The 12931-nt window shown below is 41.8% G+C and overlaps 2 protein-coding genes and 1 pseudogene across 2 annotated transcripts in view; all 3 read right to left on the bottom strand.

Annotated features, from left to right (window-relative positions):
* The window catches only part of LOC120473282 (protocadherin alpha-C2), a 102710-nt gene that overhangs the window by 44273 nt on the left and 45506 nt on the right, over positions 1-12931 (bottom strand). The gene's annotated exons all lie outside the window — the stretch shown is intronic.
* On the bottom strand, positions 64-3045 carry LOC120473244 (protocadherin alpha-3-like). The gene has a single exon (XM_039662975.2). It carries the CDS (start codon positions 2819-2821, stop codon positions 419-421), a length of 2403 nt encoding a protein of 800 aa, XP_039518909.2. The 5' UTR covers positions 2822-3045; the 3' UTR covers positions 64-418.
* LOC120473290 (protocadherin alpha-2 pseudogene) lies at positions 9854-12689 on the bottom strand (annotated as a pseudogene).

Here is a 12931-nt window from a genome sequence, read left to right as displayed (position 1 = left end):
GCGCAGCAAAACCAGACAAATAACAGTCCCGCCGAGAAGAATGATCCTCGCCATTACGCATCTATTTTGTAAACTCCACCAATCGATGCAAAAAGAAATATTGGCAAAACAGATTCCATTCTTTGGTTGTATTCCACTATATGTAATTTATATGCATGCAGCCATGAAGACGAAATAGAACAAAGCGCGTGAGTGAGTGGCGCTCTATAAGGACGAGGAGGAGCCAATGTGGGCGCGCTCGAACGTTTCAAAACACTATACTGACACCAAGTGGCTTTGGAGAGAGAACTAGGCTATAACATGACTAAACAAAACACATATTTACTGGTTTATTTAGGAACAGTGAAAAAAAAAATGTTTTCGGGTAATATATTTTAAAGATTTGTGATTAATAAATTAATATAAAGGGAAAAAAACTTTAGGCTGTGTCATCATTTCTTACCTTTTCTTTATTAGGGAGTGTTTGTGTTCTGGTAAAAGTGTCTCCTTCATTAATACTGATCAGTTCTGCGTCTGCAGGGGGATATTGCGCGGGGAAAACCACTACGTCACTCTTCAGTGTGTCCGAGCTAAAACACACGTCATACTGCTGAGTAGCTTTGGAGTAAGACCAGCTCCCGTCAGGGTGTGTGGTGATCATCGGGGCGCTGTACCTGCCCAAACTGCCGTCTGTCCTGTGGCATTTTACCGCGATCAAACTGATGAGGCTCAGTAAAAAGATGACGGACACACACACAATGGCGATCAACAAATACAGATTTAAATCCGAGAAACTCTCCTCCTTTATCGGCGCGTGTCTGAATGGGGTCTTGACGTCACCAGCGCTTTCAACAACCACGACATCAATAGACACAGTCGCTGACAGTGAGGGCTCTCCGTTATCACAAACCAAAATGACCAACGGGTGAGTTTTCAGGTCATTGTCACTCATTCTCCTCTTAGTCCTGATCTCCCCGCTGCTGGTTACGATTCGGAACAGATTGTTTCCTTTGGGTTCAGAGATGTGGAAAGACAGCAGCGCATTGTAACCAGAATCTGCATCTACAGCCCTGATCTTGGCCACAAAGTAGCCCGCGTCAGCAGAATAGGGAATGTTCTCTGTGTTAACGGAACCGAGCTCGGAATAGGGCGCGAGAATCCCGGGACTGTTGTCATTCTCATCCAGGATAAAAACATTCACAGTCACGTTACTGCTGAGAGGAGGAACACCAGAGTCTGTGGCCTGAACCTTAAACTGAAATGTTTTGATCTCCTCGTAGTTAAACGACTGTAAACTGTGTATATCTCCACTATCAGAGTTTATGTTGATCATGGATGTTACCGGGCCGCTTTTAGAGCTTTCTAGTAAAGAATATGTAATCCGGGCATTATCACCTACATCAGGATCTAAAGCAGAGACTGTATGAATAACAGCTCCAATCTGACTGTTCTCTTTCACATAAACATTAATGACGGGCTCTGGAAAGCGCGGCGCGTTGTCATTCACATCAGAAACGTGTACAGCAATGACACTGGTGCTGGAGAGAGGCGGAGTCCCTTCATCAGTGGCTGTGATGGTCACGTTATACACGGGCGCGCGCTCTCTGTCTAAAGGACCGTTTACCACTAAAGTATAATAATTCTTGTAGGAGTTCTGAACTTTAAAAGGAACAGATCCCTGAATCTTTAAGGTGACCTGTCCGTTTTTACCAGCATCATTATCAGTTACAGTGATCATTCCAACCATTGTGTCAATCGGAGCATCCTCTTTTACAGTGCTCACTAAAGACGTCACCGATATCACCGGCATGTTGTCATTCACATCCACAACCTCGACCAATACTTTACAGTGTGCAGTTCTAGGATTATTACTTTTATCTTTTGCTTGTATTCGGAGTTCGATTGCATTCCTCTGCTCGTAATCTACATCATTTTGCACAGTAATTTCACCCGTTTCTGAGTTTATCGAAAATGCATCGACATTTTTGTCATTGTTGTGATTCACTATTGAATAAATGATTTCACCGTTCACACCCTCATCTAAATCAGTAGCTTTAACAGTAATCACGTGAGTACCACGTGCCACATTCTCAATGATTTTGGCTTTATAGAGAGACTTACTGAAAACGGGAATATTATCATTAACATCTACAACGTTAACAATAATCTCTATTGTACCGGATTTGGGAGGTTTTCCTCCGTCTACAGCGGTCAGTGTGAGCTGGATCACAGGCTGTTTCTCTCGATCTAAAGCTTTCTGCAGCACTAACTCAGCAGACACACTCTGATCTCCTCCACCCTGTACATCCAGAGAGAAATGTTCGTTTGGACTCAGTTTGTAGCTCTTTAAAGCGTTACTGCCCACATCTGCGTCAAACGCGCTCTGTAATGGAAACCTCTCCCCTGGAGAAGTTGATTCGGTAATATTTAGATTTATTATTGATGTCTGAAATGCGGGTACATTATCATTTATGTCAACAATATTTATTTCAAATCTGTAAATATTCAATGGAGAGCTAATCATGGCTTCTAAAGGCAGCGAACATTTAATGCTCTGCTCGCAGATTTCTTCTCGATCAATTCTTTCTCTGACATGGAGAACGCCAGTTTTTGTATTTATATCGAAATACCTCTTGTTCGGTCCCGGAACTATATGAAACCCTCGTACCTCGAGATCTTGAATATTCAGATTAAAATCCTTCACCAAATTCCCAACCGTAGTTCCTGGGTTTGTCTCCTCAGACACGGAATAGACAAACTGTCCGCTCGTTATATTCCAAAGCCAACACAGAAAGTGCACAGAAAGCCAAAAGCGAAATGTCGATTGCCGTTTGGATTCCATTGCCTCTGAATCTTCTGGATATCACAAAATCATAAAAATCCGATAGCATAGTCGCTGAGGAAACGTTCACACGAAACAACGCACTCGCAGCTTCCTGAAACAATGGCGAACACCGAACAAAGCCTCTCTGCTCGAGAAGCTACAAAATGAGGAGGAGCTTATAGTGGAGTTATGGAAATACTCCTGTAAAATGGAAGGCTAGTGACATCGTGCGGGCAACTGCAAACTCTGTTTCTTCATAAAATATAATAACACATTTTTTGTTTAATCCATCAGTTATAAAAACATGAAATTAAAATAAATTTAATGTTTAAAATGGCTTAAGTGCCCACATCATTGGTCCCAAGTATTACAGTGGCATCGGACGTACATACTGAACAAGGTTAATAACTACAAAATTATTATTATTATTATTATTATTATTATTATTATTATTATTATTAAAGTGAACTTACAAGACAGGATAAGACGACATGGAACTGAAATATATTTATAGGTTTATGGCAATATCGGACAAAATAGCAGCTGATTTCTTAGAGCATTTGCGTTTTCAGCACCATGGACAGCGTAAGTGCAAAATACGATAAACCTTGCAACAAACTACTCTAAAACCTGTGCGCAACAGGAATAAAAGAGTTTGGGGAGAAGAAATGGTTTATAATTAATTTCCCCTCAGTTTTAATTTAAAATAAATAATGAAATAACGATATATGCAGGACGAATAATTCAAGAAATTGCAGCTCCAAACTAAAACGAACTGAAAAAATTGTTTTACTAACTTTTCATGAAAAATGTCTTACCTTTTCTTTATTAGGGAGTGTTTGTGTTCTGGTAAAAGTGTCTCCTCCATTAATACTGATCAGTTCTGCATCTGCTGGCGGAAATTGCGCGGGAAAAACCACTACGTCACTCTTTAGTGTGTCCGAGCTAAAACACACGTCATACTGCTGAGTAGCTTTGGAGTAAGACCAGCTCCCGTCAGGGTGTGTGGTGATCATCGGGGCGCTGTACCTGCCCAAACTGCCGTCTGTCCTGTGGCATTTTACGGCGATCAAACTGATGAGGCTCAGTAAAAAGATGACGGACACACACACAATGGCGATCAGCAAATACAGATTTAAATCCGAGAAACTCTCCTCCTTTATCGGCGCGTGTCTGAATGGGGTCTTGACGTCACCAGCGCTTTCAACAACCACGACATCAATAGACACAGTCGCTGACAGTGAGGGCTCTCCGTTATCACAAACCAAAATGACCAACGGGTGAGTTTTCAGGTCATTGTCACTCATTCTCCTCTTAGTCCTGATCTCCCCGCTGCTGGTTCCGATTCGGAACAGATTGTTTCCTTTGGGTTCAGAGATGTGGAAAGACAGCAGCGCATTGTAACCAGAATCTGCATCTACAGCCCTAATCTTGGCTACAAAGTAGCCCGCGTCAGCAGAATAGGGAATGTTCTCTGTGTTAACGGAACCGAGCTCGGAATAGGGCGCGAGAATCCCGGGACTGTTGTCATTCTCATCCAGGATAAAAACATTCACAGTCACGTTACTGCTGAGAGGAGGAACACCAGAGTCTGTGGCCTGAACCTTAAACTGAAAGGTTTTGATCTCCTCATAGTTAAACGACTGTAAACTGTGTATATCTCCACTGTCAGAGTTTATGTTGATCATGGATGTTACCGGGCCGCTTTTAGAGCTTTCTAGTAAAGAAAATGTAATCCGGGCATTATCACCTACATCAGGATCTAAAGCAGAGACTGTATGAATAACAGCTCCAATCTGACTGTTCTCTTTCACATAAACATTAATGACGGGCTCTGGAAAGCGCGGCGCGTTGTCATTCACATCAGAAACGTGTACAGCAATGACACTGGTGCTGGAGAGAGGCGGAGTCCCTTCATCAGTGGCTGTGATGGTCACGTTATACACGGGCGCGCGCTCTCTGTCTAGAGGACCGTTAACAACTAATGTATAATAATTCTTGTAAGAATTATGAACTTTAAAAGGAACAGATCCCTGAATCTTTAAAGTGACCTGTCCGTTTTTACCAGCATCATTATCAGTTACAGTGATCATTCCAACCATTGTGTCAATCGGAGCATCTTCTTTTACAGTGCTCACTAAAGACGTCACCGATATCACCGGTATGTTGTCATTCACATCCACAATCTCGACCAATACTTTACAATGTGCCGCTTTCGGGTTATTACTTTTATCTTTTGCTTGTACTCGGAGCTCGATTGCATTCCTCTGCTCATAATCTACTTCTTTTTGCACAGTAATTTCACCCGTTTCTGGGTTTATCGAAAATGCATCGACATTTTTGTCATTGTTGTGATTCACTATTGAATAAATGATTTCACCGTTCACACCCTCATCTAAATCAGTAGCTTTAACAGTAATCACGTGAGTACCACGTGCCGCATTCTCAATGGTTTTGGCTTTATACAGAGACTTACTGAAAACAGGAATATTATCATTGGCATCTACAACGTTAACAATAACCTCTGTTGTCCCGGATCTCGGAGGTTTTCCTCCGTCTACAGCGGTCAGTGTGAGCTGGATCACAGGCTGTTTCTCTCGATCTAAAGCTTTCTGTAGCACTAACTCAGCAGACACACTCTGATCTCCTCCACCCTGTACATCCAGAGAGAAATGTTCGTTTGGACTCAGTTTGTAGCTCTTTAAAGCGTTACTGCCCACATCTGCGTCAAACGCGCTCTGTAATGGAAACCTCTCCCCTGGAATAGCTAATTCGCTAATATTCAAATTTGTAATTGATGTCCGAAATGCGGGTGCATTATCATTTATGTCAACAACATTTATTTCAAATCTGTAAATATTCAATGGAGAGCTAATCATGGCTTCTAAAGGCAGCGAACATTTAATATTCTGCTCGCAGATTTCTTCTCGATCAATTCTTTCTCTGACATGGAGAACGCCAGTTTTTGTATTTATATCGAAATACCTCTTGTTCGGTCCCGGAACTATATGAAACCCTCGTACCTCGAGATCTTGAATATTCAGATTAAAATCCTTCACCAAATTCCCAACCGTAGTTCCTGGGTTTGTCTCCTCAGACACGGAATAGACAAACTGTCCGCTCGTTATATTCCAAAGCCAACACAGAAAGTGCACAGAAAGCCAAAAGCGAAATGTCGATTGCCGTTTGGATTCCATTGCCTCTGAATCTTCTGGATATCACAAAATCATAAAAATCCGATAGCATAGTCGCTGAGGAAACGTTCACACGAAACAACGCACTCGCAGCTTCCTGAAACAATGGCGAATACTGAACAAAGCCTCTCTGCTCGAGAAGCTACAAAATGAGGAGGAGCTTATAGAAGAGTTATGGAAATACTCCTGTAAAATGGAAGGCTAGTGACATCGTGTGGACAACTGCAAACTATACTGTTTCTAAATAAAATACAATAACATATTGTGATATTTTTAATAGGCTATATCAGTTATAAGATCATACTTTTTTTCAATCGCCAATGTCTAAAATGGCTAGTGTCTACATCATACATGTCTAAGTATAACAGTGGCATTGAACGTATAATGAATGAGATTATTTATCAACTACAAAATTAAATCTTAAAAAATGTGAAATGACAAAACAGGGTAATGAGACGTGGAAAAGAAATATATTCATAAGTGTATGGCAATTTCAGACAAAATAACAACGGAATTCTTAGAGCATTTGCGTTTTCAGCACCATGGACAGCGCGAGTGCAAAATACGATAAACTACATCTAAACCTGTGCGCAACAGGAATAAGAGTTTGGAGAGAAGCTGCTGTAATGGTTTATAACTCATTTCCCCTCAGTTTTAATCTCAAATAAATAATGAAATAACGGTAAATGCAGCACGAATAATTCGAGAAATTGCAGCAGCAAACTATATCGAACTGAAAAATTTGTTTTACTAACTTTTCATGAAAAATGTCTTACCTTCTCTTTATTAGGGAGTGTTTGTGTTCTGGTAAAAGTGTCTCCTCCATTAATACTGATCAGTTCTGCATCTGCCTGCGGAAATTGCGCGGGGAAAACCACTACGTCACTCTTCAGTGTGTCCGAGCTAAAACACACGTCATACTGCTGAGTAGCTTTGGAGTAAGACCAGCTCCCGTCAGGGTGTGTGGTGATCATCGGGGCGCTGTACCTGCCCAAACTGCCGTCTGTCCTGTGGCATTTTACCGCGATCAAACTGATGAGGCTCAGTAAAAAGATGACGGACACACACACAATGGCGATCAGCAAATACAGATTTAAATCCGAGAAACTCTCCTCCTTTATCGGCGCGTGCCTGAAAGGGGTCTTGACGTCACCAGCGCTTTCAACAACCACGACATCAATAGACACAGTCGCTGACAGTGAGGGCTCTCCGTTATCACAAACCAAAATGACCAACGGGTGAGTTTTCAGGTCATTGTCACTCATTCTCCTCTTAGTCCTGATCTCCCCGCTGCTGGTTCCGATTCGGAACAGATTGTTTCCTTTGGGTTCAGAGATGTGGAAAGACAGCAGCGCATTGTAACCAGAATCTGCATCTACAGCCCTGATCTTGGCCACAAAGTAGCCCGCGTCAGCAGAATAGGGAATGTTCTCTGTGTTAACGGAACCGAGCTCGGAATAGGGCGCGAGAATCCCGGGACTGTTGTCATTCTCATCCAGGATAAAAACACTCACAGTCACGTTACTGCTGAGAGGAGGAACACCAGAGTCTGTGGCCTGAACCTTAAACTGAAATGTTTTGATCTCCTCATAGTTAAACGACTGTAAACTGTGTATATCTCCACTGTCAGAGTTTATGTTGATCATGGATGTTACCGGGCCGCTTTTAGAGCTTTCTAGTAAAGAATATGTAATCCGGGCATTATCACCTACATCAGGATCTAAAGCAGAGACTGTATGAATAACAGCTCCAATCTGACTGTTCTCTTTCACATAAACATTAATGACGGGCTCTGGAAAGCGCGGCGCGTTGTCATTCACATCAGAAACGTGTACAGCAATGACACTGGTGCTGGAGAGAGGCGGAGTCCCTTCATCAGTGGCTGTGATGGTCACGTTATACACGGGCGCGCGCTCTCTGTCTAGAGGACCGTTTACTACTAAAGTATAATAATTCTTGTACGAGTTCTGAACTTTAAAAGGAACAGATCCCTGAATCTTTAAGGTGACCTGTCCGTTTTTACCAGCATCAATATCAGTTACAGTGATCATTCCAACCATTGTGTCAATCGGAGCATCTTCTTTTACAGTGTTAACCAACGATGTTACAGAGATTTTTGGAACATTATCGTTAATATCTACAATTTCCAGTAGCACTTTACAAAGAGACGCTCTTGGTTTGTGCCCTTTATCTTTCGCCTGTACGCGGAGCTCCACAGCATTTTTTCTTTCATAATCCACATCACCTTTCACCGTAATCTCGCCAGTTTCCGGGTTTATTGAAAATGAATCGACGTTTTTATCATTATTGTGGCTAACTAAAGCATAAACAATCTGACCATTTACGCCCTCATCTGGGTCGCTGGCCTGAACTGTAATAATGGAGGTACCCGGCGGCGCGTTTTCATTTACGCGAGCTTTATACAATGGTTTACTGAAAACAGGAATGTTATCGTTTACATCTTCAACATTTATGATTATCTGTATTGTCCCTGATCTTGGAGGTTTTCCTCCGTCTACAGCGGTCAGTGTGAGCTGGATTACAGGCTGTTTCTCTCGATCTAAAGCTTTCTGCAGCACTAACTCGGCAGACACACTCTGATCTCCTCCACTTTGAACATCCAGAGAGAAATGCTCATTTGGACTCAGTTTGTAGCTCTTTACTGAATTACTGCCCACATCTGCGTCAAACGCGATAGGTAGAGCGAACTGCTCCCCTGGAATAGCTAACTCCGTAATATTCATTGTTGTCTTTGAGGAACTAAATATTGGTGGGTTATCATTAATATCTAGTACATTTATCTCAAATCTATATATATTCAAAGGGGAGTTAACAATTGCTTCCAGAGGTAATGAACACTTCACATTCTGTTCGCATAGCTCCTCTCGGTCTATTCTCTCCTTCACGTGAAGAACACCCGTCTTTAAATTCAAATCGAAATACCTTCCGTTGTTCCCCGACACGATTTGAAATCCACGTCTTTCAATATCCTGTAGATTCAAGTTAAAATCCTTAGCTAAATTTCCAACAGTCGTGCCTGGGTTTGCCTCCTCCGATATGGAATACACAATCTGCCCATCTGTAAAAATCCCAAAGCGAAGAAAGACACCGAAAAATATCCAGGATTTGAAAATACGTCCTTCTGCTGAAGCCATTTTACAAAATCACAGTTACGCAAGTTAAATCAGCGAAATCCTCCCGCATGTCTGTAAAATGTGTCCTGCTAAATCCACGAGTGGACTGTATCCGAGGACAATGGCGGACGACTAACAAAGACCTTATGCAGGACGAACGAAAAAGGAAAATAAGGAGGAGCCTCGCCATGTCATGAAAGCTCATACAACAGTCAGATACTGACATCGCGCGGACAAATTTGACCATCACATCAACAAATCAGAAGCATTATATTCTCCGTCTTAAGTGATCATAAAATGACAAATAAATAAACTGTCATTACTTCTAGTTCTATTAGTAATCAACCAGAACAAAATAGTTCTGGTACTAATAGTTCTGGTTGATTACTAATCAATAAAATGATTTAAAACTGTTTCAACTATATAAGGCAAATAAACGATTTTTTTAAAATATCAATTTAAATATTACTTGAACACCACAAAGGCCCGAAAACATATTTTGACTTTCAGAACATAAGGGGAAAATGTCTGAAGATGAAACGCGTACTGTAAACAGAGTAAGTTTGCGATGCAAACCATTCACAGTATTACGCAGCATGTGTGTTTTGGTAACTGTGTCACCTCGTGCCAAAAGAAAAAAAATATATATATATATTATTTTAAGCTGTGTTGTGCAATATAAACGTTATCATTCCAACAATGTGGGGGGAAAAATGAACATGAGAGGTTTCATGTCTGATACGCCGTGACAATCTGCTATTTGGACGGGCGGTGTTCAGTACCACGAACTGCTCCAATTCCACTTTAAACCCTGCAGCTGCAGAACAACACCTGTCCACTATGCAATAAATACACACGTTCCATGTTTTACGTGCACTCTAAAACAACATCTACAAATCTACAATAATTAAGACTGACAGAAGAGAGCGTGCCAGTTAGATATGTAGCCTACAAAGACTTAATTTACCAAAAACAAAAAAAAACAAAAAACTAAAAAAACTAAAAAACTAAATATGTATTAACTCATCTTACCTTCTCTTTATTAGGGAGTGTTTGTGTTCTGGTAAAAGTGTCTCCTCCATTAATACTGATCAGTTCTGCATCTGCAGGTGGAAATTGCGCGGGGAAAACAACTACGTCACTCTTCAGTGTGTCCGAGCTAAAACACACGTCATACTGCTGAGCAGCTTTGGAGTAAGACCAGCTCCCGTCAGGGTGTGTGGTGATCATCGGGGCGCTGTACCTGCCCAAACTGCCGTCTGTCCTGTGGCATTTTACCGCGATCAAACTGATGAGGCTCAGTAAAAAGATGACGGACACACACACAATGGCGATCAGCAAATACAGATTTAAATCCGAGAAACTCTCCTCCTTTATCGGCGCATGTCTGAATGGGGTCTTGACGTCACCAGCGCTTTCAACAACCACGACATCGATAGACACAGTCGCTGACAGTGAGGGCTCTCCGTTATCACAAACCAAAATGACCAACGGGTGAGTTTTCAGGTCATTGTCACTCATTCTCCTCTTAGTCCTGATCTCCCCGCTGCTGGTTCCGATTCGGAACAGATTGTTTCCTTTGGGTTCAGAGATGTGGAAAGACAGCAGCGCATTGTAACCAGAATCTGCATCTACAGCCCTGATCTTGGCCACAAAGTAGCCCGCGTCAGCAGAATAGGGAATGTTCTCTGTGTTAACGGAACCGAGCTCGGAATAGGGCGCGAGAATCCCGGGACTGTTGTCATTCTCATCCAGGATAAAAACATTCACAGTCACGTTACTGCTGAGAGGAGGAACACCAGAGTCTGTGGCCTGAACCTTAAACTGAAATGTTTTGATCTCCTCATAGTTAAACGACTGTAAACTGTGTATATCTCCACTGTCAGAGTTTATGTTGATCATGGATGTTACCGGGCCGCTTTTAGAGCTTTCTAGTAAAGAAAATGTAATCCGGGCATTATCACCTACATCAGGATCTAAAGCAGAGACTGTATGAATAACAGCTCCAATCTGACTGTTCTCTTTCACATAAACATTAATGACGGGCTCTGGAAAGCGCGGCGCGTTGTCATTCACATCAGAAACGTGTACAGCAATGACACTGGTGCTGGAGAGAGGCGGAGTCCCTTCATCAGTGGCTGTGATGGTCACGTTATACACGGGCGCGCGCTCTCTGTCTAGGGGACCGTTTACTACCAGAGAATATTTATTTTTGTAAGTGTTTTGTACTTTGAATGGTACCGAATCGCGTATCTTAAGAATGACAGCACCGTTTTTAGCTGCATCCCCGTCTTTAACTGTTATCAACCCCACCATTGTATCCGCACCAGCGTCTTCTCTCACAGTTTCAGCGAGAGATGTCACTGATATTTCAGGTACATTATCGTTAATATCGATAATTTCAATTAAAACTTTACAGTGAGCCACTCTTGGGTTTGGGCCTTTATCTTTCGCCTGGACACGCATTTCAATTGCAGCATATTCTTCGTAGTCTATATTACCGTGGACAGATATCAAACCGGAAGTGGAATCTATAGCAAATGGCATTATTTTGTTAGAGTCATGATTGAGAAGAGAATAAACTACTTCGCCGTTAAGACCCTCATCTAGATCACTTGCATGAACAGTTATAACTGATGTACCATATGGCGCATTCTCACTTACACGAGCTTTATAAAGTGATTTACTAAATACCGGAATGTTATCATTTGCATCCTCAACATTTATGATTATCTGCATTGTTCCTGATCTTGGAGGTTTTCCTCCGTCTACAGCGGTCAGTATGAGCTGGATCACAGCTTGTTTCTCTCGATCTAAAGCTTTCTGCAGCACTAACTCAGCAGACACACTCTGATCTCCTGCGCTCTGTACATCCAAAGAGAAATGCTCGTTTGTACTGAGCTTGTAGCTCTTTACTGAATTACTGCCCACATCTGCGTCAAACGCGTTCTGTAACGGAAACCTATCTCCTGGCAAAGCCAGCTCTGAAATATTCAGAATTTTTTTTTCGGAGGCAAATACAGGTGCATTATCATTTATATCTAAAACGTTTACTTCAAAACGGTACATATTCAACGGAGAATTCACAATGGCCTCCAGTTCCACCACACATTTTAAGCTTCGTCCGCAAAGCTCCTCTCTATCTATTCTGTCTTTAATATGAAGCGTTCCCGTCTTTCTATTTAGATCGAAATACCTCTCATTCTGACCTGAAACGATACGAAATCCCCGACGCTCCAGATCGTCTAAATTCAGGCTGAAATCCTTTGCTAGATTCCCGACAGTCGTGCCCGGTTTTGCCTCCTCCGGCACGGAATACATAATCTGGCCATTAGAGAATTTCCAAACGCAAAAAAATACAATGAGAAAGATCGACGTCGTTTGTCGTTGTCGCTCCATTGTATCTATATTCCGTAACCATAGCCGTTTTAAAACAAACACGTATTTCCAGAGGCAAGCACAAAACTGTGAATCTCTTTCAAACACAGACCAAAGACTGGAGAACAAAGCGCCCCACAAGAAACAAAACACTCCCCAAACCGGGAGGAGCTTTGCAAAATGATGAACATAGAAATGTGTAGAGTCATAGTGACATCTTGTGGAAAAAGATAAAATAACATACAGGCCTAGCCTACGCATGCTGTACAGCGGGATCAAAAATTTGAATGCTGTTGCAAAAATATTATTAATAGGCCTAATATACCGAGAAGTTTTCTGTCTCTCAAATCAGCTGATAAGTGAATTGTGATTAGGGCACACTTTATTTATTATCTTTTTTAATAATATATATTTGTGTGTGT

The sequence above is a fragment of the Pimephales promelas genome, chromosome 9, assembly GCF_988280905.1.
Source record: "Pimephales promelas chromosome 9, fPimPro1.hap1.1, whole genome shotgun sequence".
NCBI classification, from domain to species: Eukaryota; Metazoa; Chordata; class Actinopteri; order Cypriniformes; family Leuciscidae; genus Pimephales; species Pimephales promelas.
This window is presented reverse-complemented; position numbering and strand designations above follow the sequence as displayed.

Coding starts and splice junctions, on each gene's coding strand:
- LOC120473244 (XM_039662975.2), bottom strand. CDS start 2,821: ATGGAATCCAAACGGCAATCGACATTTCGCTTTTGGCTTTCTGTGCAC.